Source organism: Paroedura picta, chromosome 4 (assembly GCF_049243985.1).
Source record: "Paroedura picta isolate Pp20150507F chromosome 4, Ppicta_v3.0, whole genome shotgun sequence".
NCBI lineage: Eukaryota > Metazoa > Chordata > Lepidosauria > Squamata > Gekkonidae > Paroedura > Paroedura picta.
In genome coordinates, this window is record NC_135372.1 from 37075035 (window position 1) to 37100608 (window position 25574).

General features: G+C 45.4%; 1 protein-coding gene across 4 annotated transcripts; it reads right to left on the reverse strand.

The window, feature by feature from the left end:
- Nucleotides 1-208: 208 nt before the first annotated feature.
- FAM20B (FAM20B glycosaminoglycan xylosylkinase) lies at nucleotides 209-24266 on the reverse strand. 4 transcript variants are annotated; one of them, XM_077332468.1, is made up of 8 exons: nucleotides 23999-24266; nucleotides 17355-17871; nucleotides 15524-15610; nucleotides 12329-12438; nucleotides 10888-11059; nucleotides 7933-8124; nucleotides 5888-5947; nucleotides 209-2751 (listed from the first exon to the last, which is right to left on the reverse strand). In XM_077332468.1, the coding sequence occupies exons 2-8, from the start codon at nucleotides 17729-17731 to the stop codon at nucleotides 2520-2522; spliced, it is 1230 nt and encodes a 409-aa protein (XP_077188583.1). In that variant the 5' UTR covers nucleotides 17732-17871; nucleotides 23999-24266; the 3' UTR covers nucleotides 209-2519. The 4 variants fall into 4 exon arrangements, with proteins under 4 accessions (XP_077188583.1, XP_077188584.1, XP_077188587.1 ...); XM_077332469.1 differs by lacking the exon at nucleotides 23999-24266 and adding an exon at nucleotides 23853-23967; XM_077332472.1 differs by lacking the exon at nucleotides 23999-24266 and adding an exon at nucleotides 23928-23946.
- Between the last annotated feature and the right edge of the window lie 1308 nt (nucleotides 24267-25574).

Genomic DNA, 25574 nt, shown 5'->3' on the forward strand with positions numbered 1-25574 from the left:
ATCCCAGCCTCAGACGAGGTTTTCAGTTTAGCCCGTGTCTCAAACACTTCCCACACCCCTGCCAACTCTCTTGGGAACTGGCCCAACAATAACATGAAAAGGATCCACATCAGTAGCACCGTCATGACTGCAAAGGTAGTGACTGAAGGGGCAGACCTAGACAACAAAGGCAAGATATTGCTCATCATTCAGTAATCAACCAATCCACTTGGCTTATTAAAATTTTTATTCACATGTTTGTTTATGTGGAGTGTGACTCTGGGGAAAACACATAACATGTCTGAGATTACACTGTGTCCTCTTCCGCTGACAGCTTCCATTTTGTAGCTGCTGCCGAGGGCGACCCCCGGGCAGCTCCAAGAAGAGATGCGAGTCTAACGCATTGCGCTTCAGCTGCCACACAAATAAGTTACTTTCTTAATAAATTAGTGTCTTTTTAAATTGTGAAACATGTCCAGTTCATCAGATCCCAAAAGCAGAAAGCTGTCTGGTTTCTTCTGGCCAGCTTGCCAACAGAGACAAAAAATACAGAGCGACTATTTTATACTCTGTTTCGGTGCTTTGAAGCTATTCTGATGTCCATCACTGGGCGACAAAGAAAACAGCCACCACCCAAACACCTTGGGGTCATGTTGTTTACACTGGTTTGCAGCTAACACACTATGTAGGAACAATAAGATGGGAACAGCCGGAGGACTCCAACCAAATCCGTACAACCTTTCCCACACTAGCACTGCCTGTGTCAATTCCGGATGCAAGTTAATGTCTGATTCACTCATTTTCATTTTATGTTTTCAGAAGATGTTTCTAACCAGTGACCCTCATGGCAGCAGCCATTGCCTAATAATTCCTGTTGCGACACCCAATTCTCAGCTGACTCAGTTACAAATGGTTCCTTGTTTTTTTTGTTCAAGCAGATAGTTTGCTATAGACAGGGTTTGGCAATGGCATTAGTCTTTGTTTAGGCCTGGCTGTAATTTTAAGTCACTGGAATGAGCATAAATCTAAAAACAGTCTGTGGCAGGGCAAATTACTGAAACGTAAGTAAGAACGGACCCCCTGTTTGTGCTGGTCAAGATACTGCCTTGGCTTTTTAAATCTTTTGCCCAAATGATATAAAAATGTATTAGAGAGGTGAATGGTAAGTATTTGGCTCCTACTTTTAAGTCCTTAACAGGGATCCCAAGCATCAATTTTCAATGAACACAGGTTGAGGCTGCTGATGAAATCTGGCTGAATACGCATTGGTGCACAATAGTCAGAATTAAGACAGGATACTCTTTGACAGCTTTCTCCTTGGCATCCCGGAAGGAAGCTCTTTTCAAAACTAGCAGGCTTATTCAAAACAGACAATCTAAAAGTGTTCTGAACATCAACACAGGCCTCAGTTTCAGGGTAGTTATCACACGGCCAGCAGATGACAGCCTGAGCTTGAAACAAGACACTGGACCAGTTTGAAAAAGGCATTCTAAAGACCCTAGCTGAAGGTTCAGGTATGACAAGTGACAATATCAAAGATCTATCCTATAGGACTGTATCTGTGACTATGTCACTGGAGAAGTGACACCTTTGACAGAAAACCTTGCAAGTTTGGGGTGCCCAAATAATCCCAAGTGTAGCAACAAATCTGACGTGTCTCATGAAGGGCAATCTATTCTCACAACGGGCTCAATCCTTCCTTCCTTCCTTTGGTTCAAATGAACCTGCATCTGATTTTTTTTTAAGTATTAGCAGCTATCAAAGGAATTATTATTATTTAAAGAGAGCAAGAACCCTTCTCTATGGGAACACAGTAATGGCTTGCCTAGTAATCTCTATGAAAAATTTATTAGTCACCTTTACGGCTGGTTGGGTCTTTGCTATTACCACACAATCCATTCTCCATTCAGCTCACAGGGACAACTAGAAGGTCGTTTCAGCATCCTGGAATTGAAGGAGTGAGCTGAACACCACAGGTATAATCACACACCCTTCCATAGGGCTCACAAAATACTAGAATGACATTCGGGCGCGAGGGGGGCTGTTATACACTTTCCAGGCAAGATGCTAAGAAATCTCTGCCACCAATGGTACTTGTCTTGCTGCTGCCGTTTTAAAAAGGGAGGCATCGTGGATTCCAAACCAGCCAATCCTTCACAACCCTGAACTGAACTATTTAAAAATTATACCTTGAGTGGTGGTGGTGGGGGGGAGACTATGGCTCTTTCTAGAACCAGTCCATCTTAATTCCCCTATTCCAGTCTTTTGTCCACATACACACCAGGGGAGCTCTCAGTGTAACATCCACTGCCAGCAATGGACCTCCCTAAGAGTTACAGAGGGCCGCTCACTCAAGGACAAGTCCCGTATCTTCAACAGAACCTTCAGGCTGCTGTTTCCTTCTCCAGTGCCGGAAAACCAGGCATTTCATTTCCAGCCCCTCTTGCTCACCGCCACACAGAACCCGTTGTGCTGTTTTTTTTTCCTCTTTTTGTTTTTGTTTTTTTTAAGAAAGAATCCCAGCTCTCTTCTGTCGAAAGCTATAAATGGGAAAGTGTCATCCTATCTTCCACCAGTACTACATCCGAGCCAAACTGGTCTGTACATTGTTTTATCGTAGCCAGGATGTTCAGGAGCCGTTGGTCCAAGGCGTCCATGTGAGGAGTGGACAAGACTGGTGAGATGGGGTCATGGGACATAGCAGTTTTTAAGGCAGACTTCAGTACCCCATTCTTTAGGTAGTTTAGCCTGTTCCAAGTGGAGACACGGATGCTGAAAGAGAAAAAAAAAAGCCAAGTATGTGCATAAAGCTTAGGTTTGTGTTGCGGACATCATGGAGAGGTACAGAGGTAGCTCATTTGGACGTGCCCACGCACTAAATATAGCTATGGGTAGAGTTGTTCATACTTCGACACAAAATATTACAAAGCATTGAACGCAAACTGGGGGAAGCCATGGGTCAGCCATTGAGTCCTCCAGGTGACCTTGGACCAGTCAGTACCGTATTTGCCAGCGTATAAGACGACTGGGCGTATAAGACGACCCCCCAACATTTCCACTCAAAATATAGAGTTTGTTACATTACATTACAGTACTATGGGCCACTATGGGCAGCTATGTCTATCCAACTGAAGTGCACCTGGCGTATAGGACAACCCCCCGCCCCCCACTTGGAGGCATGTTTTTCAGGGGGGGAAAGTAGTCTTATACACCAGCAAATACTGTAATTCCAAAACCTATTTAATCTCTCAGGGATATTGCAAGAATTAAGTCCTCCTTGGAGAAAGGGCAAGATAAAGTCTGTGCTGAAAATGATTTGTGCAACTACCGGTGTAGACATTTTACTGGCATGCATAATCCCAAACTTCATAATTGCATTTCGAGAGCCAGCTTGGTGCAGTGGTTAAGAGTGGTGGTCACTAAGCTGGAGAACCGGGTATGATTTCCCCCTTCCTCCACATTGCAGCCAGCTGGATGACCTTGGGCTACTCACAGTTCTCTCAGCCTCACCTACCTCACAGGGTGTCTGCTGTAGGGAGAGGAAGGGTAGGCAGTTGTAAGTTGCTTTGAGACTCCTTTGGCAGTAAAAAACCAGGGCAGTACCCCACCACACACACACACTGAGAAATGATGTTGGGGAAAAGAGGAAAATTGGCCATGGTATCCTTCTGACCCACTTGACATAAGGCTGGGAAAGTCAGCCAGTCTCGTCTTGCTGATCAGAACCAGAAGATGATGCTGGCTGACTACTGCTTGACCCTGTGGAATCTGAACCTATATGGACCTACTGAGGTTTCTCAGAGACTGAATAAAGCATCATCGGCATGCAGATGACACACAGCACTGGTACTCCTTTTGGACACGCCTCTCACTACAAAAGACACCCGTGAGGTAGGGGAGGTTGAGAAAGCCCTGAGATTACTGAAGAAGAAGAGTTGGTTCTTATATGCTGCTTTTCTCTACCCGAAGGAATCTCCAAGCAGCTTATGGTCACCTTCCTTTTCCTCCCCCCACAACAGCCACCCTGTGAGGGAGATGAGGCTGAGAGAGCCCTGATATTACTGCTTGGTCAGAACAGCTTTATCATTGCTGTGGAAAGGCAGAGGTCACCCAGTTGGCTGCACGTAGAGGAGATGCCGCTCTTAACCACTACACCAAGCTGGCTCCAGTGTCATCTTTAAGACCAACATAGTTTTATTTCATGTGCAAGCACACCTCTTTGGATACAATGGAACAGAATTTCCTCAACCAAACATCTTGGTGGGCTGTGGGGTTAATTGCTAGGAAGGTTTAGATAGAGTTAAGATGCATAATTAACTGGCCAATTATACAATCCAAGCAGTTATCAGGATCTTGCCAATGGCCCTCAATCAGCATAAAAATGCAAGAATTATCAAGCAGGTTTGAGTTCAGTGGTAGCTCCGAGGTCAACATGTTCAACTGAGGAGTCAGCATGCTTTAGACAGGGGTCACACGCTGCCATTAAGGAGCAGGTTTGTACCCTGGAGTCCAGTTAGATCCGTCCTCCCAGATTATGGTAAATGTTAGGTAAGGCTTTCTTTTAATACTGTTGGGAAACTCCGATTGGTTCAGAATGAAACCACAACACTGCTAAGTGAAATGTCAGCATGGGAACATGCCAAACCAATTTGCATCTGAACATAATTCAAAGTGCTGATCCTTATCTTTAAAACCCAATACGACCGGAGCTGGAATACCTAAAGGACCACCTTCTCACATACCTGCCAAGATCTGCAGAAATCTTAGTGTGTGAAACGCCTATCTTCTGTCATGTGATCAGTGGCCCTAGGAAGCAGGGTCTTGTGGCACCCTGGCGACAAAACTCCCTCCCTACAGAAATCTGCTCACATTTGGCTGTCAGGCAAAGAGAGCTTTATTCTTGCAGGCATTCTGTGATCATTAGTGTTATGTTTGACCACAGCCAAAATAAGATTTGAAGGGGCTGCCTGCCTCACGGTCCAGTCTCATAGCAACATGGCTAGGTGTGTTCTCAGATTAAGTGCTAAATTAATTCTGTACACAAAGAAATTTGTTAGATGGCCAGCTCTGGCTATGGATTGCCAAAAGCAGCAAATCAAACATTTGCTACGGTTAATGGAAAGCGATAAGAGGTAAACCACAGGCATGATTTCTAGGGCACTTGTTTCTGAGGAATGAAATCTGTGACATTTATGTAGCCACCGAGAATGAGAACGCTGCTTTTCTTCTGACTCCTTGCCACTATTTCTCTCATCCTTCCTACCCCCTACAGTCACTTCCTTATTTAAACAGCAGCATTTGCATGCATTATCAGAACTCGGCTATGCTTTACCAGTGGCAGTGCTTCATGAGATTTAGTGTAAACCAGGCTCTGACAGCTGAGCATACTGAAAGCTCCCTCGGGGATTAGCAAAGAAATATGAAGGGGACCACAGCTACTGGCTGCCGTCGTCCGTCTAGACAGACTGCAGATCTGCAACCCAAGTTCTCACTTGGTGCATTCCTAAGCACAGTCACACCCTTCGAAGTCCACTAAAGTCAACAGGCTGAGAAGGGTGTAACCCTGCTTAGGACTGCACTAGCTGCTTGTCTCTGTGACAGCCTCTAGAATGATCAAGAGTTAGAGGATGGCTTATACAGAGCTCCTTTTCACATGATCACTGAATATGCAGCCAGGATCTCAAGCTGGAAAAAATAACAACCCACAGCCATCCACGCACGTTAACAGAAAGTGATAATGCTTTGCAGAATCTAAACCAACAACCTATTATTGCAATAAATTGAATAACACTCAATTGGCTGCCACACCTGCATATTCCAACGATGCTCAGAAGAACATTAATTACCATCAATTTCAGTTTTAATATTTGCATGTTATGGACAAGTGAGACCAACAGACTTTACTCACATGCAGCATTGATAGAGAGGCGCAAGGATGCTTCTCTCATCCAGGGAAGGGTTCCCAAAACTGAAAAGCAAATGGCATCTATCAGGCAAATCCTTTGGGAAATTCTGCTTCTCTTGACAAAGCAAAGCAGGAATATGAGATACATGCAAGCACTTGGTACATGGTACCAAGATACATGGTACAAACAGTAGGATGGGATCCCACAGAGGATTTCCACAGGTGGAACAGAGTTCTGTCTGTGGAGCATGACTTCCTCTCTTCCTTTCTCCATCTGCAGCCCAAAATGCTGCTTGAAAAAGAAGACTACTAGAAAAAGCATGAGAGGGTTGTAATAGGTCTGCTGCAGGAGAATGAAACTGGCAAAGCCACCAGGCCCCCACACTCTATCCATGGAAGTGACCCATGGGATCCACCCCAATCAAGTCAATTCAATGCATTAATGCAGGCTTTCTCAACCAGGGTTTCGTGAAACTGGGGTTTCTTGATGGCCCTGCAAGGATTTCCTGAATGGGTGGCAGTTAATTTTTACATACATATTTGTTAAACATTTATCAGGTGATATGACTGTATATGGTCATGTCAACCCACTCCTCCGACGAAAATGGCCAATGATGGGCCTGGAGGGGGCAGGAGGGGGAAGGGCCCTGGGTGGGCATGTACACAGCAATGCTTCCCAACAATATTCTCCACAATCTTGCTACTTCTGGGGTTTCTTGAAGCCTGAAAAATATTTCAAGGATTTCTCAACAGTAAAAAAAAGTTGAGAAAGGCTGCATTATGGGACTGTGCAGAAGAATTTCTAAAATTTCCCTTATAGCTCCAATCTTGAACCCATAACAGTTGTACATGTAAGAAGGTCCCATGATCAGTCCCCAGTATTTCCAGTATTGTACCAGGTTTTCTTTCCAATGGGGACATGAGACAGCATGCCTCATCATTCTCCCTTCATTAACTGCCCTGTGAGGTAGCTGGGGCCCGGATTGCCCTCCCCCCCACCAGCCCACAACCCAAAAAAGGTTGGCCTAGGCTGAGACAGAGTGGCTAGCCCAATGTCACTCAGCAAACTTGCATGGCAGAGGAGGGACTCAGAATTTGGGTCTCCAAGGTCCTAGGCTGATATTGTGATCACTATGCATTTCCATAGCTGGGCTGAAACAGATTGCCTGAGACCTTGAAAAGATGTGACTATGACTAGTTCAAGTGGATTATGTGGATTACATCCTACAGCAGTCTATTTTAGTATAAAGCCATTTCACAGGTCCACATCAATGACAAGCATCTGGACTCATATGACTGTACCCATCAAATCACACAGGCTCAGAATATAGTTTCCTTGGAGTGACATATTTGAACACCCAAGAGTGAGGTGGGGTGGCCATTCAGGGAAAATACTGCTTGTCTGGGGAAAAACTTGCTAGCACTGACTGACCCTACTGCTCAAAGCATACAGGCAAGAAAGACTTGAGAGGAAAAGGAAAGGATTGTTAAAATGTCTAGGTGCCCCAAAATTCCACCAAAGAACTACTCCCCCCCAAAAAGTGAGAGACTCACTAAGAGATTCAAGTTGATTGAATACATAATGATGGTCTAGACTTCTGAAGGTATCTTCTTAAAGTGTGTCTATCCCTGCACCATGCAATTCTCTATACCAGGCTTTCTCAGCCAGGGCTTTGTGAAACCCTGGGGTTTCTTGACAGACCTGGAAGACTTCCCTGGATTGGCAGAAGTTAATTTTTTGTATATTTTTAGATGTGTTAAACATTTATTGGATGACCATATATGGTCATGCTGACCCCCCCCCCGCCCAAATGGCCAATGATGGGCCTGTTGGGGGTGGGAAGGGGAGGGTCCCCTGGGTGGACGTGAACACAGCTCTGCTTCCCATCCGTATTCTGCCCGATCACACCACTTCTGGGGGTTCTCGAAACCTGAAGGATGTTTCAGGGGTTTCTCAATGGCAACAAAGCTGAGAAAGGCTGCTCTATATCCACAAGGCAGACGGCCAAAGGCAGTCGTGCTCTTCAGAGATATCCTATACCTCCTACCTTTTGGCATTGTCGAGGAGAATAAGCATGCTGGCCCCTTCGTCATCCTGAAAACTTTCATAATGATGTCGGTCAGCGTTGCCAATCAAATAATCAAAGATGGCTGTATCGATGATGTCAAGGAGCCGTGGCCCTGCATCATAGGGCGAGGTCTTCTTCACAGCATCACAGTAGCTCTCATCGTATTCCCACCTGTAAGACATGGAAGGTCAAGGCCAAAACCATGATGATCTATGTACCATAGGACTACCCATCTTCAGACACACTTAAAGAGAGAACCCTGAAAAAAGGATCATCAAGCCTACATAATCTCAGAGCTTCCGTGGTTAGTTTCCCTTCCCCCCCACCTTTACTTAAATTATGAGTGAGGAGGCTATCTACAGAAAGCCTTGTCAGATTTGTTCAAAGTCTACTTGGTGAATGCCCACAGCGAGAGGTGGCTGAGTTGTCAGCTTCATTTAGGTTCCAGCACAGCAGTCTCCCATCGTCCTGCACAAACAAATTTCCTTTATTTTGTTCAACTCATCATCTCAGTCTGCTGCTTTATGATCTCACAAGCAAGGGACCTACAGAGACTTGAAGTGAGGCATGTCATTTTCTCCTCTTCCAATATTCTCTTTCCTGAAAGCCCCTATAGCCTCTTCTCTTTTTCTGCTTCCTTCTCACCCCCTCAGCCAAGCAACTTTTATCTGTCATCCTCCAATGCCATATTCCGCTTTCTCTTTCCTTCACTTGACAGTGTCTCCCTGGGAAAGTCTTCTATGTCTGGGCCCTATTACATAGTAGGGAACCTGCAAAGATGTTCAGAGGTACCTTACTTCCCCCTCCCCCACATCATTGTCTCTTTTCTTCTTCCTGATAGCCTCCATATATTCACCTTTTCTGCTTCCTTTTCTCCACGGCAGACCTGGCCTGATGAGTTCTCATCCAAAGACCAAAACAGCACAGGATTGGGCCTGCCCTACCACCTGACTTTAACTTGAAGAAACCAAAGCCTGAGATCTGCCAATAATGTTGTGGCTGCCTAGCAACAGCCAATGAGTCAGTATTCATTTTTTAAAGTTACAGGCACTATTGATTTTGGGAGGATTTTTAACCACAACCCAAAATGTATTTAATTGTGTTTTTTTACATTTCAGATTTTTCTTGCAAGCCTAAGTTTATAGAAAGATCTGTCTTGTTTGTCCATTGCCCCAGTTTCTGGATTTAAGTACCCACAGATGGAGCCGTGTTCAGAATAAGACACATTGATTATGCTTATTTTTCAAACAATTTTGAGCAGAGTTCCTGGAAAGGTGACATATCCACATTTTCTAAATTAAATAAATTAACATCTGCACTTTTCATAAATGAATATCAACTTTTTAATACTGCTGCTCAATTATGTACTTCTACTCCTCTCAGAGGCAAAGAGAGACACTGGAATTCACTTCCTCTGTACAAAACTAACTGCCTTTATCCTTTTAAACTTGACACATTTATTGTTGCTTTAACAACAGGAAGCCTGACTGTAGAAGGTGACCTTCATCCCCACCCCACCCCCAGTCAAGTGTTCCCCAACTCAAGTGTTGATGCAAAAACCCTTGAGCTAAGTGCTTCTAGGCCACACCTCCAAGCCATGTTTACTCCATGGGAAGCTACTCTCCTCCCTGACCTTTCCTCAGGTTAACTTCTAATTTCTCCTTTATCTCTAAGGGCTTTCTCCCACTTCCTTTAAAGCCCCTCTTCTAAGGGCTTGGCCTTTTGTGAGGCTAGGTTGCAAGCTGCTAGCATCTGACAACGTTCCCCTCCTCTTCCACACTGGAGAATTGTGCTGGGTCCCAGTGCCATAGGAGGAACCTAGATGCCCATACAGTTGAAGGGCAGGAAGAAAAACTAATGATGAATGAGCACTGGCAATGGGCTCCACCCACTGTGCAGCCACATAATTGAGGATTAGGTCCTGCCTTTTTAAGGGGTAGTAAAATTTCAGGGGGAGAAAAGTAAGAGATAAAAGTATGGCAATATGTTTGCAAGTCAAAAGAAACATGTTACACACAGGAATCCTAAAGAGCAATTAACAAATGCCACCAAGGTTTTCAAACATCTCACCAAGCAAGCATGAGAGGTAGAAATTTAGTCCACTGGGCAGAGAAGACGGTTATCTTTAAAATCAAGAAGAAGAAGAGTTGGTTCTTATATGCTGCTTTTCCCTACCCGAAAGAGACTCAAACCAGCTTACAGTCGCCTTCCCATTCCTCTCCCCACAACAGACACCCTGTGAGGTGGGTGAGGCTGAGAGAGCCCTGATATCACTGCCCGGTCAGAACAATTTTATCAGTGCTGTGGCAAGCCCAAGGTCACCCAGCTGGCTGCATGTGGGGGAGCGCAGTCTGTACTCCTAACCACTACACCCAACTGGCTCTCCAGTTTCAAAGCAGATTCACAGAAAATTTTGTGGAATCACAAAAGTTTATTCTAGACAGATATGTTAGATGTAAAGAAGAACTAGAACCATATTCTGTTCTATTGTGAACAATTTTATTCCCGTAAATCCATATAAAGCTAACAATGGAGCTGCAGAATAGTTTTAAAGATGAGACCAGAGGTCTTCCACCAGCTGTATTTCTTCTCAAACTCTAGATTTCCCAGGAGAACATCTACAGTCAAAAAGGAAGGCAATGGCCAAAAGAGCAGCCTAAATTTTGAATTCTCCAACATTTCTTGAAATACTGTACACCCTAGTTGCCATACGACCTAAAGCCCCAACAAACTCCACCAGTGACCCTATCTTCTCCACCAGCTAAGCTTTAACATTCTCATTAATTCATAGATCACATTGATTAGAGATGTTGGCCACTACGAAGTTGCAAGAAATCTAGCTGAAACTTCCTTTCCATCTGTGCAACACTCCTTGTTTCCCCAGATTGGTCAACAGACCCTGCAAAAAAACCACAATTGTGGTGAATCTCATACCTGGCCAATTTGCCTTCCCTGTAGGTCCTTCCCCATGGATGTCGATGCTTCTGAAGAGGCCAGACATCTGGCAGCCACAGCGTGACTGATCCCTCCATGGTGTCCCCATCAGCACAGGCTGGCTCTGTCTCCCGGCAATAGTAGCACTTCCCATAGAAGCAAGTATTATTACCTTCAGAGAAAAAGGAGAAGTCACTTCAACTTGATGTTTGGATTACTCTTGTGTGTTTCGGCATGCTTCGGTGGCCATTCAAGCCCGAAGTGAGCTTGAATGGCCGCTGAAGTGGCTGAAACACTAAAAAGTTCTGGGATGTTCTGAGGCTAGTCAAGAGGTTTTCCCAGAGAGCCAACTTTTCTATGCAGAAATTGAAACCAGCGTATTTTACATTGCTCAAGAGAAAACCCAGCTACTATTGCTGCCCAATATTGTGGGGAAAGGCTAGAACACATTTTACTCTGCCTGATTGAGGGTAATGGCAGATATTTGCTTTCCATGCGAATGTGTACAGAACATTTATTCATGCTAACAACAGAAATATCAAAGTGTGAGGCAGACCTCCTGGAACTTGTTAACAGATGATGGTTTTAAACAACTGCTTCTTCAAAATTTGACATTTGATTATGCTATGTTGTAAATTCTCCTTGAGTCTGTTCTGAAGAAAGCCGGAGTATGATTTTTTTAAACCAACTGCTGAAATTACTCTTGAAATGTTTGTTGTCCCAATTAACACAGGAAGAAGCAGCAAAGATTGCTTCTTAACAGAAGACTCCTACACATAACAATCTCTGAAATAAGCTCCTTAGCAGACATAGCAGATTGAATCTTACAGCCTCTTTCTGCATGTGGAAGGCCACTTTTGATGGCAAAGAGGGGAATATATGTTGTGTCACACCTTCCAGGGCAGATTGTGTCCAACACTATTCCTGGGAGTCCTTTACTCCTGGGACAATCCTGGGGAGGGGGCTACGTCCGAAGGGGGCAGAACAGGAAAGTTCCATTACAGGAGCAGAGCTCTACTTGTAAGTCACTAATGTTCCCCTTCTCCCATAGTTAAGCTACTGGGGATGAGCCATGGAGTTATGTGCTCCATCCACTCCTTTCTTCCCTCATGGACATGAACTTTCTGGAACTAACCTCAGCATACTCCCTGTGTACTGATGTTACCTCTAACCGCACTTAGCTTCAAACCACACTTTGCAAATCCAGTGCAGTGGGTGTGAATACAGCTCTGCACCATGGCTACCTCCAAAAAGGCACCTCAGGCAAGAACTGTACGAGAGTTGAGAAGGAAGGGATAGCGAGCACCTGAGCCTACTTCATTCTCCCTATTTACTGAATCTTGGGAGATCAGAAAAGTTACATCTGCACTGGACTGCAGCCAGTTAATGCTGTTACCAGCCCTTTGTATGCTTCATTCAATGTCTGAGAGGACTTGCTCACCTAACGCCAGGAAGGTACTGAGCAGCTGCTCCGTGGCAACAGGTTTGATTTCCGTGCGGAGATTCACAAACCTGCCAATCACAATTGGGGCTCGACGGAAACCCAAGATTCTGTTTGGAGGAGAAAGCATGCGAATGAATCAACTTTGAAGATAGGCAACATGGTACAAATAGATCTTTTAAAAACCCATACAGAGAAAATGTAAAACCGATCAGTGCTGAACTGGAGTATTCACAGAGTATGTTTCAACTGGCCAAGAACTCCCTAAACTGTATATGCCATTCTCATCACACAGACAAGACAGCGCTCACCACTAAAGCAGTGAAACGTGCAATTAGAGAGGCTAAGGGAAAAACCTTGCGGAAGATGCCCTGAGCCACAAGCTGCCAAAAGGTATACAGGGCAAGGGCATGAAACCAATTGTGTATGCTAGGTTAGTGGGAATCATGGCGGCCAGCATACCCAGATTCCACAAACCCACACAGTGTCCCAGTTTGCTAGCTAGGTCTTTGTCCACAGGTATGAGAAGTCACATTGAAGCTCCCAAGCCCTTGTCAGCAAGCTCAGAACTACACCCTGTGGTCATTGCAAGATTGATGCCAAAAATAGAAGAGCTGGTTTTTATATTCCACTTTTCACCACCCAAAGGAGTCTCAAAGTGGCTTAGAATTACCTTCCCTTCCTCTCCCCACAACACTCTTGTGAGGTAGGTGGGGCTGAGAGAGTTCTGAACAGGACTATGACGAGCCAAGCTGGCTGCATGTGGAGGAATAGGGAATCAAACTTGACTATCCAGACCACCGCTCTTAACCACTACATCAAGCTGGTTCCCCCTTCTGTGACATAATATTCAAGATGATTGGGGCCTTGCAGTATAATGCAAGTTCCTTGTGATGGAACAGAGACTCTTGTGATGGAACTAATGAGCTAGCCAGCCCCCGCCCACCCCACTTGATCCAACTGTGAGCTGCGGCCCAAAGCCACCTTAAGCTGCATGGCCGGGGGCTAAGGGAGGGGGCCCTTTCAAGGCCTGTTCTTAGGAATGGGCTTTGAAGGTAGTAATAAAATAAAATACAATAATCTATATACATAAAGAGTGATTCAGACTTCTGATAAAATGCTGAAGGTTCTAAAGAAGGTTCCCCTTCTGCCTAACCGTTGGCTGACAGGGAGGCCATGGAAAAGCTCCATCTCACTTAAAACACTGCTGTGGCTGGCCTCGCTGCTGGGGGGAAGATGCAGCCAAGCCATTCATGTCTCTTCTCCACCACGCTCTGAACATTTGAGGCCTACCGTGCAAGGTTGTTGTGCAGACAAAACCGGATGCTGTTGAATAGGTTCTTTTCATCTGTACCATAACCCTGTGCAGTAAGCCTCAAGTGTTTCATCTCCACAACAACATGCATGGGAGGCCTTGTGTTTCTTCTGCACAATAACCCTGTCCAACCTCCAAAGCAGCCGTTTCTGCCTGGGGAGCTGATCTTTATGGTCTGGAGATAAGCAATAATTCCAGCAGCAATCCAGACCCTACCTGGAGGTTGGCTACCCCTGGCTTGCAAATTTTCCTGAAGATTTGGAGGAGGGCCTTAAAATGGTACAGTGTCTCAGAATCCACCTTCCAAAGCAACTGTCTCTGCCTGGGAAGCTGATCTTTATAATCTAGAGAGGAGCAGCGATAGTAGAGACGATGGTAGAGACTTGCAGGCTGAGGTTGGGGTGGAATGGTGAGGGTATGTCCCACCTGGGCTATGGATCAGCCCTTACTGGCAACTGTTTGTATTTTGGGGTGCAAACAGACAGACCAGCATGGGTCCTGCAAGTCTGGCAAGTGCAGGAATATCTAAATAAAGAATATTTACAGTCTGAAATGGTAAATGGGGAACAGGTAAATGGCTGGAGAGACATGGGAACTGAAGTGACTTCTCAAACTTGCCTGATAAATAAAAAACAATATTTGCCAGGAAGGGCCTATGAAATCAAAGGCATAAGTGGCCCAGAATTTCAAGTGGAGTTAGCTTTACAGGAAAGTAGGCAGTGAGACTTTGGGGGGAACTAGATGATTCACTTTTGTTAGGCAATGCTTTGGCCTTGCAGACAACAGGAACTGCAGTTGTCAGTAGTAGGCTTCAGAAGGGCAGACATCACCAGCTACGCAATAGACTGTGCTAGCCAAGGGGCATCTGGGGCCACTTGCATTCCTTTTGAAGAGGCGCATGTGAGGGGGTAGAGCTTTCTCTTCAGCCTCTGCCTGCAGATAAACTGTACTTCCAGGGGATCCTCAGACTGCACCTGGGGGCTGCCATCCCTAAACCTCAGGGGGGTAAAATGCTGCAGAGTCACTCTTCCAAAGCAGCCATTTTTGCCTGCGGAGCTGATCTTTATAGTCTGCAGATGAGATGTAATTCCAGAAGTTCTCCAGGCTCCACCTTGAGGTTGGCTGTCTCTGGGTTGGAAAAATTCCTTGAGGTTTGAAAGTGGGGCTTCAAAAGGCTATAATGCCTCCACAGCCACCTAACCAGTCACATTTCAGGTCAAGAAAACATTACAGAGCAGAGGTAAGGTTGCCAGATTGGTGTAGGTTCATGTTCTGGAATTCTATACTACCAAAGTGTGCATAAACCTGACTAGGTCCAAGACTGCTGTGCACAGAGAGACCTCCTCTTAGGGTTGCCAGCTTCCAAGTGAGATACTAAACCCACACCAAACCATCAGCTAGCACCCGTTGTATTACAGAATGCAATGGGCTTTACTACTAGTAAAATAATAAAAAACATAGTTTAAAACTCAATTTAAAACCAGTCCCACCTCCCCTCACACATCCGATCATCCTCTGCTAGTTAACCCAGAGTGCAGTACAGAATGCAGAGGGTGGGGGTCAAGGTGGTGGTGTGGGGAAGCCCATCCCAGTTCACCTTTGTGGGCTTAACAGTGCCACTGGACCCAAACTGTGTTCTGCTGCTTCACACCAACACAGCTACTCACTTCTTCCTATTCTCCGTCTCTAAAAATTATTCATTTTATTTTTTCATAATAAATGTATTAAGAACTCTCCCTCTACAAATGACAAATAAGTAATCCATACAACATTACAAAATTTACAAAAAATAAAACAATGGTTTAAAAGCATGTTTGACAACAATCCAAAATTATTCATTTTAATAATTCAATTCTAATTGTAATTCAGCATTGGCGCACCTGTCCAGGTGGAAGGCTGCCACTTCTGCGTTGTGCCTGTCATATCCAGCATATGGCTCTCCTTCGACCACATGGTCTCGAGCATACCTAAAAGTTGTAACAAAAGGGATATTCTGAGTGCATTTGGATTTTGACTTCCAAGCTGCAGAAGAACAAGCAGAAGGATGGCCTGCTTCAGTCTAATGTAATTCCTTGAGGAGGAACGGGAATTAATTTAGAGTAATTTTCTTGGGCAGTCATGGTATTGCCATTATGAGTTGCAGGGCAGAGTTTCGAACAGTAGATATAATTTGTTGTGTAATCCACGGCCAGTGGGGTGGAATGCCTTTCCTATGGCTGCTTTCCATGAAGCTCTCACACCCAGGATCCGCGAGGCAAGTTTCCATCACAGGCAGGCTTGTGAACGGCATTAATCATCACGAGACACGCCCCCCCGCTTGCTATATTTCCATAAATACACACAGCATTGAAATAGAAGAACAAGCAATTGAGCTACTTCCCTTCTTGTCCCTCCTCTCTCCTTCTCCTGGGGAATGATTATAAAGCACTCCCCCCCCCTTTGGGAAGCCCTGGTGAAAGTCTTTTATTTACTCTGTCATTAAACTGAGGACCTGGATGGTCCAGGCTAGCCTGAACTTGTCAGGTCTTGAAAGCTATTCAACAGGTGAAGACCCATCAGCCATAATACAAGTAAATGAAATACTTTTCAAGCTGCCGATTGCAAATGAACAGTTTATTCCACTATAAACAATTCCTCAAACTTCCAAAACATCAAAACAAACTCCTAGGCATTTTTTTCGTTTTTGGTATCTTCGTCAGTGATGTAAGACAGTGGTCCCCAACCTGCGGGCCGCGGCCCGGTGCCGGGCCGCGAAGGCCATGGCGCCGGGCCACGGCTCCCTCTCCCCTCCCCTCCCCCCCGCAGTAAAAAACTTCCCGGGCCGCAAGCTTGCCCCAATGCCCTGCCGGTCCCCAACCTCAGAAAGGTTGGGGACCACTGATGTAAGATACTTTTTAACCTTTAATAATAGGTCCTCTTTAAATGAATTCCTATCATATATCAGTGACTACAAATATTAGCATCACCAAGTGTAGCTCTTTAGGGGTCACTACTAAATTAGTAGTAGTGATGCTAATATTTGTAGACCTTTCTATATTGGATAGAGCCTCTTGTGGAGCAGAGTGGTAAGGCAGCCATCTGAAAGCTTTGCCCATGAGGCTGGGAGTTCAATACCAGCAGCCGGCTCAAGGTTGACTCAGCCTTCCATCCTTCCGAGGTCGGTAAAATGAGTACCCAGCTTGCTGGGGGGTAAACGGTAATGACTGGGGAAGGCACTGGCAAACCACCCCGTATTGAGTCTGCCGTGAAAACGCTAGAGGACGTCACCCCAAGGGTCAGACATGACCCAGTGCTTGCACAGGGGATACCTTTACCTTTTTTATATACTGGATACCATAGAAACATTTGGAGATTGAACCGCATACATATTACCATAGGATTAAGGTTATACCCTTCTGGTACATGATAGGAATGCATTTAAAGAGGACCTATTATTAAAAGTTAAAGAGTATCTTACATTACTGACGAAGATACCGAAAACGAAAAAATACCAGAGAGTTCGTTTTGATGTTTTTGAAGTTTGAGGTCTTGAAAGCTAAGCAGGGCTGGCCCCGATTAGTATTTGGATGGGAAGCCACTGAGGAGTTCCAAGGCCACTGTGCAGAAGAAGGCAATGGCAAACCACCTCATAAATGTCTTCCCTGGAAAACCTAACAGAGTTGCTATAACTTGACTGTGATTTGACAACACATCATTAAAGGAGCGTTTTACCTCTTAGGCTTGAAGACTACTTTCTGTCCCCCTTCCAATATGAGCAATGCCTTCAGCTGAGTGCCCTTGTAGCCTACGTCTGCCTTGATGATCTTTTTGGTAGCCATGGCGTGCATCACGGCCCCGAGTTCTGGCGTCTCCTCTGGGTACACTTCCCGTGGCACCACCCACTGGGCTGCAATCTCCCAGGGGGACTGTAGCGTGTGGTCAAGGCGTGGGTCCAGTTCCACCCGCAGGCTTGCCATCATGCGATGGAAAGCGCGCTGGTCCTCGCGGTTCGCAGCCGATGTGTCCAGGTTGTCTATGAGGAAAACCTTGGTGAAAATAAAGATGACGAGGAGGATTGCTAGAAGCACCACCCGCTGCTTCAACTTCATGGTGGAAAAAAAAGAGTCTTTTTCTGACCGGCTCTTCCGAAGGCTACAGGAAGTCTCTTACAAAGCAAGGAACTTGATGGATTTCATTCATAGCCATTACTCCAACTAGTCCACTGTGACAGATCCATCTTCCGGGACCGCTGTTAAGTTAATAAACATAATGGAATTTTATACCTTGAGGCATGATCTGCTGGTTGGCTATATATAATAGACATTTCTATATTTTAGAACTTCTGCTGCGCACATCAATAAAAGAGACCTACTTCGTGTAACCAGCAGTTCTGAGCTCTGCAACACTGTTAAAAATCCGTCAAATAAGTGCTTCCCCACTGGAGTTTTACTGTGAGATATGGCAAAAATTAGTACTTGATCATCCTAAGGAAATCTGCATAAAAGAAAAAGCTGAAGCTGGGCGACCGGTAATTCTTGACAATAATCTTGCAGAATAAAGTTGTGCAGGCTGCAGATCTGCATAACGGGCCATACAGCAGTCCAGCTTGGCATAGTGGTTAAGAGCGGTGGCTTCTAATCCGACAAACCGGGTTTGATTCCCCGCTCCTCTACACGCAGCCAGCTGGGTGACCTTGAGCAAGTCACAGCCCTGATAGTTCTCACAGAGCAGTAATATCAGGACTCTCTCAGCCTCACCTACCTCACAGAATATCTGTTGTGGGGAGAGGAAGAAGGGAAGGCAATTGTAAGCCGCTTTGAGACTCCTGGTAGAGAAAAGTAGGATATAAAAACCAACTCTTCTTCTTCTGGGCAAGTTCTTTTTTTAAAAAATACTGTAAAAATATGCTGCCAAACAAACACAGAAAAGACTGTGCAAGAAAATTCTCATGTTTGTTATACCAGTGTGAGCGGCCTAATTTCTGCTTGCAGTCTTTCTGTTGAAAAATCCCCTACTCTTTCAGATTTAAAAAACACACTTTGGGCCCTGAGAGAATGAGAAGTACCACTGCCACTACATAAACATAATTCAGAGGCACAGAAAGGCCTCCAAGAAGTTGCTATGAAGTACATATTTACCCCAGCATCAATTTCCCAATATACAGGCATGATCAGATGCATTTCATTTGTGGATTAGATTTTTTTAAAACTATAAACCACTTCCTATGTACAAACTGCTGAAGAATTAGCACAGAGGGTGTGATCACTTTATCATCTCGGTCAGAGCACACACATCACCACCAACAACTAGATCTGGGAAAAACAATCCTTTACATAAGCAAGATATGCCCCCATACTCTTTTTGGGTCATCCTTTGCTTCCCCCAATAGCAACGTTTTAAATTCTGAGTTCCTTGTGTATTGACTATTTATACTAACCTGCAAATAGTGCAGTTCACTACTGCTATACTATTGAGGGGCAGGCCTTCTTATTACCATGAGGCCCCATCTATGGATACATAAATCTTGAGACTGGGGCCAGGGACAGACAAGACAGATCTTTCCACAAGCCTGAGAAAAGCCCAAGTTTGCAGAACAATCAATTAAAAAAAATAATTAGACTAGTTAATCTCCCACCAATGATAAAAGGACTACCTGTAGCTTTAAGAAACAGGTGCCATCAGTGATTGTTCCTAGGCACCTCTAACAATATTGCCAGCCTTGGAAACATTTAGTCTGTCAGTAAAAGCCAGGGTAGTTGAGGCCTTAAAGAGAGGACTTGCTGCAACCAGTCATGGCAGCAACCACTAAGCAACTTGCTCCCATGTGACTTGCCTGACTTAACCAGTCCTGGTTGCTTCCTACTGTTTCTATTGCATCCACCCAGCAAAGGCCAGTGTGATACAACCATTAGTTTCAGGCTACCATCCGGGAACCAAAGTTTGGATCACCATTTTGCCACAGAAGCTCACTGGATAACTTTGGCCTAGTCACATACTCCCAGCCTATCCTTCCTCACAGGGTTGTTGTGGAGAAAGATGGGATATAAATGAATAATAAATACAGGTGAAAACGGGAGGAGGGCAGGTAAAAGGTAGGTTGATTGATGGGTGGGAAGGAGAGAAGGGAGAAGGAAGCAGGGAAAGATGAGGATAGGACTGCCAGGAGAAAGAAAAGAGGAAATAAGAGTGGGAAGGGGATAAAAGAGAAAGTGAGGTGCCTCCCACAAATTCTTGCAGGTTCCCCACTGTACAACTGAGCACAACTTTGCTAGCATTTTCCCAGGGAGAAGCTGCCAGGGAAAGGGCAGAAGGAAAAGTTAAAGATGGGAAGGGACAGATAAAGATAGGCTGGTTAGTTGGTGGGAAGGAGAGAAGGAAGCAGGAAAACAGTACAGGAAATCACGGCATTCAGGGAAAGGAAATGGTGGTGGAGGGCAAAATTAGATGCCCTCTGCAAAACCCTCTGGTCTTCTATTCTAGAACACATTATTTATACCACTTGTGATCTATAACTAGTAAGAAATAAGGATTACGTGTTTATTAAATAGCCACAGGATGTGACAACCCAGATGCAGAAATATATGAAGCATCTGAAATAAGAACGTCTTCTTGTACATGAATAGCGTTGTTACCTTGTGCAGTACTCCTAAAGACATTTCATAACAAATAACAGCTACAGTCCTGAATTTGTGGTATTCTTCACTAAAATTAAAATCCTTTTGATACTCATTAAAAAGTTCAGAACATTGCAATATCTAATCAGCTTCCAGAATGGTTAACTCAAGGCACACACATTACACAGCCAAAACCATAATACTAACAGATTTTTGCTGAACTAACGATATTCATAGTACTCAATTCTCTGCAATTTGGAGTGACAATTTAGGGAAAGGGAGAACTTGTTCCTTCTCACACTCGCCCAACATCTTACAACAAGCAACCAAAATTAACTTCCAGAATGCAAAAAGACAATGTATATGTATATGTAGCCTTGCCTTCTTCCTCTCTACTTTCTCTACAGTATTGAAGGAACTAATGTCAATTGTTCCTAATGATGTAAAAGAGAAGAGTTGGTTATTATATTCCTGCTTTTATCTAACTCAAGGAGACTCAAAGCATCTTACAATTTCCTTCCCTTCCTGTGCCCACAACAGGCAACTTGTGAGGTAGGTGAGGCTGAGAGAATTCTGAGAGAACTGTCACTAGTCCAAGGTCACCCAGCATGTTTCATGTGGGAGAGTGGAGAATCAAACCCAATTTTCCAGGTTAAAGTCCAAAACCCTTCTTAACCAGTATATGTCAAGTCAAGTCAGATTTTATTGCATGTAGCCATAGGCCATTACAATACAAAAGGAAAATATAAAAGGATTTAAAACATTTCAAATCAGTAATAAAAAGAATGTGCAATCTCAGACAACAATCACTTAACATCATAAAAACATTTCCAGACTACATATGTCCACCTATCCTAAAGCTCCTCTAGGTACTTGCTCTCTGCAGCACCACTCTGGCCCTTATTTTCTTTGCTGCAAGGGCAAATAATGACATTTTGTTAGAAACAAATGAATTAGTATCTGCTAACAAAAACACAAGTTTTTCCTGGTCGGATTTATCATTTAGCCCATCTAGTAGGTCAGCTAGAAATTTGGCCCTAGGATCTGTATACAATGGGCAAGTGAGAATGTAATGTGGGAGATCCTCCAGGACTAAAGCTCCACAAATACAGAAGCATTGATCTTTTGGTGTTTTATGGTATCGCCAACTCAGTACAGCTGTTGGCATTGTTTGAAATCGCATGGAGGTAAAAGCTACTCTGAGACTATGAGTTGAAAGATAGGACCAGTATATGAGACCATGGGAGGCGTTCTGTACTTCCAACCTCACAATATTTCCTCTTTCCCTCTTCCTGGCAGTCTCTATATCCTCACCTTTCCTTGTTTCTGTCTCCTTCCCACCCACCAATCAACCTACCTTGTATCTCCCCCCGCCCCCATCTATACTGTAGGACTTGCAGAGATCAGATGAGATCCTGGTTAAAATCCAGAAAAAGCTCAATGTATATTAATAATAATAAACTTTATTTTTATAGCCTGCCTCTCCTGGCTGCTCTTCATTACCTTTCTTATTTGACATGTGGTATGATCTGCTTTTTCTTTGCTGGTTCTTCCATGGAATGTCTAAACCTTCAAGAAAACCTATGGAACCAATTATCTTTATTGCCTTGAAATTTTACAGCCTGTCTATACCTTGTAGGTTCTAATTGTACCACAGACGACATAGCCTAGTGGCTTTTACAGTTTCTTCTTTTCTATCTTTTTGGTCAGGTCATAATTGCCTGCTGCTTTTGTGACTTTTGATAGCAATTTTGGAGTTATTGTTTTCAGCTTTTCAAACATCATTGCTTCAATGACCTAGCTTATTTACAAATATGATGCCAGAGTATACTTTCCCCTAACAAACAAATGAGGGAATTGAGTGGCTGTAGTTTTGTTGTTTGAACTGTCCCTGGTGCTTAATTTCAGAGGGAGAGAAAAGAATGCAGCACAGTGGTCACCCTGACCTGGATTGCCCAGAGCTCGGAAACGAAACAGGGGCTGCCCTGCCTAGTATTTGGATGGGACTCCATCAAAGAATATTGGGGCTGTGACACATAGCCAGGCAATAGCAAACCACTACTGAACGTTAAGGACAAAACGAGCCATTTGGTAAGCCTCGAAGACCATGGCTCGTAATGTACCAAACAGATTTGCAGAGAAATGGTGTTTCTTTAAGTTCTGGAATGACAAATTTCAGAATGAAGCTATACGCTGTGTATGTTTTGACCCGACAGGAATGTTCAATGATGCTTATTAAGCTTTGTGATGGAATTTCTAAGAATAAAAGGTATTTCAAGAACAGATAGATGCCAGGGTGCAGATCTTTCTGAAAGCAAAACCTTCTGGACTGAATACCCTAAGAGAGGCCTGGGCCAGACATGCAATGGAATGAAGTGACAGAACAGGCCCTTCCACTTCAGACTAAAGGAGGAGTCAGGCATTTAATACTCCCCATGTAAAACTAATTAGTACATCAGGGTGAAAGAGTCTAGCCTAGACCTTTGCACACCATAGATCTCTGACCAACATGATGGTTTTCTCTGCAGACTGAAGCAGCCAAGCCCTTCCTTGTGCAGCATAGGGCTGGTGTCAGCACGTCCTGAGTTGGGGTAGTGGCCCACGGTTTCTGGCAGAGCTCACTACTCCAAAGCCACAGTCAGTCAGGGGAGGAATTGTGGCATGCTTGGTGAGCACAGTGGTCATGTTCCTATCTGCATATATGAAAGCACTATCAGGGAAAGGACGAGGTCAGTAGAAAGGCTCACAAGCCAACAAGCGAAAGCAGGAAACATAGGCCTGTGGGAATGTGAGTGGGGTGAAAGGAAGGGGCTAGAGATTACAGCCTCCAGGTGGGACCTGGGGATCCCCTGGAATTATAGCTCATCTCCAGACTACAGAGAGCAGTTCCCCAGGCGAAAATGCATTCGTTGAAGGGTGGAATACATAGCTTTGTACCTCACTGAAGGTCCTGCCATCTCCAGGCTCCACCCCCAGGAGTTATCTCCAGGAGTTCCCAAATTGGGATCTGGCAACCCTATGCCCCCATCCACTGCCAGTAGTGGAGGGACCAGGCAATTCTAGTGGGGGGCCTGGTGGTAGACACAAACCCAGAAACAGTCCTGTTGCAGCACATCTAGATCAGGCCAGATGGGAACAACAGTCATTCCCATAGCATTTCCGCAACAAAGGAGGAAGTATCCTCTACACATGCTCAGAGTCACTTTCGCCCATTAACATCCCCTTGAGCAGCAGTGTGCTGCGAAGGCAAAATACACTCTGCACATGCTCATCGTCACTTCCACCCAGTAACATCCTCTGGAGTAGCAGAGCGCCGTCCCCTCTGCAGCAGCTCAACAGTGAAAGCGAAGTATACTCTGCACATGCTCAGAGGCACGTCTACCCATTCACCTTATCTATTTCGTCCCCACAGTGCGATACTGGAGCCCCTGAAGACCCTCTTCTCCCTCCACACACGAAAGGAGCGGAAGAAAGAAGGTAGCCTTTTAATTCCCTCCGCCTCCCCTCAACACAACTGAAACGTGGAAGAGGTGAGGTAATTGCGCCCGCGGTCATGTTCTCCCCCCCTTCCAGGACAGTGTTGGTACATCCCTCCTATTCTCCCTTTGCTTCTTACACATGGACGGATCCACGGTGAATTATGAAGACGGGGAGCGCAATGGGAAGGGAAGGGAGACCGGGTCCCCCTCACCTTTGGCCCTTCAGTGCGCGCGCGCGCGCACCATCCCTCCCCCCCAACGTCTCCTTGACTTTATAACTTACGCAACCAACGGACACCCACGCGCCATCCCCGCAGACTGGGCCAGCCGGCACCGCTCGCCACCGCCGGCTGCCCCTCTTCTTTCCGAGCTCCCCTCACGCTCGCAACATGGTACCGCCCAGCTCGTCCACCCCCGCTCTGGCCAATGGGGGCGCCCAGCAAGACCACGCCTCCCTCCGCCGCCGCCTCTCCGCCCTGAGCGAGGCTACGTCGTGAGGTTTCCTCTCGCGCTCAGCGCGGAGACGTCGCCGCCCAAGAGCTCCTTTTTGAAGCGGCTCGGCGTGGCCGACTCGGGCCAATGGGAAGCGGCCGTCCGCCCGTGCCGCTTTTCTTCCTCCTTTGGCAGCCAATGGGGGGAAAGCGCGCCATGGAATACGAGGTGAAGTGGGCGGGAGCTCGTGCGGGTGTCCGGTTAACCGTTTCCTGCCTGGAGGAGGCAGAGGCTGGAAGCCTGAAGACCGGCGTAAACATGGGAGTTACTACTTGGAGTGTGCCTGAGTCAGCGAGAGCAGCGTTGTTTGTGTTATTTTCGCAATATAAAATCGATTGCATGCCAATGAGGAAATGAATAAACATGCCGGGCATGCTTGTGTGATAATACACTGCCCTTGTACATGGAGGTTCTACTTAGGTTTCATGACTCCCCCCCCCAACTTTTATTTTAAAGCTATCTAAAATGGTGGCTAACATTATTACATTCAGATGGATAGCCCTGCTGGTCTGAAGTAGCAGAACAAAGCTTGAGTCCAGTGTAAGCTGTCTAGGTTGTCCCACTTTTGGAGGGACATCTGGGGGCACCTGGCAAATTGTACTTAGGTTGAAATTAAAATATATATATATTACAATACTATTTTTGCGTTCTATGAAACTTGTTGCTCCATATAGACCAAAATTTTAATCAAGAACCCCCACCCCCCAGTCAATGGTGTCCCGCTTTACAAATGTTAAAATCTGGTCACCTTAGTCCAGTGTCACCCTTAAGACTAGCAACGTTTTAAGACACATGCTTCTTCAGACAATAAATTATAAATCACCAGGCTACACACATAATGAGAATAAATTAGCAGAGAGTAAATTAGCAGAGGCCAGCTGGACCGGGGCGGGTCGGCCATTCTCGTGCTATTAGACCTGTCAGCCGCATTTGATGTGGTTGACCACGAGCTCTTGGTTCACCGCCTCGCTGATACTGGGATTGGAAGGGTGGCTCTTAAATGGCTATCCTCCTTTCTAGAGAACAGATCACAGAGGGTCGCTGTGGGGGAGGAGTTATCCGACTCCTTTGCACTCCCATGTGGGGTGCCACAGGGAGCGGTGCTCTCCCCCACGTTATTTAATATCTATATGCGTCCCCTGGCTCAGCTGGTACGGAGTTATGGGCTTGGGTGTCACCAGTACGCTGATGATACCCAGCTCTATCTCTTGATGGATGGCCGGCCAGATCTCCCCCCAGAAAAATTCGCCAGTTGTTTGGAAGCAGTGGCTGGATGGATCAGGAAGAGCCGCCTGAGACTCAACCCCTCCAAGACGGAGGTCCTTTGGCTAGGCCGAAGGGAGCAGGAACAGGAAGCGCGTCTTCCC

What these genes read in the sequence shown, in the direction of transcription:
- FAM20B (XM_077332468.1), bottom strand. Translation starts at nt 17,731, where the DNA reads ATGAAGTTGAAGCAGCGGGTGGTGCTTCTAGCAATCCTCCTCGTCATC. An exon ending in CAGTACCTTCCTGGCGTTAG is followed by an intron (nt 11,060 to 12,328) that starts GTGAGCAAGTCC and finishes TTTTCTCTGAAG; the next exon opens with GTAATAATACTTGCTTCTAT. An exon ending in CTCCTCGACAATGCCAAAAG is followed by an intron (nt 5,948 to 7,932) that starts GTAGGAGGTATA and finishes TTTGCTTTTCAG; the next exon opens with TTTTGGGAACCCTTCCCTGG.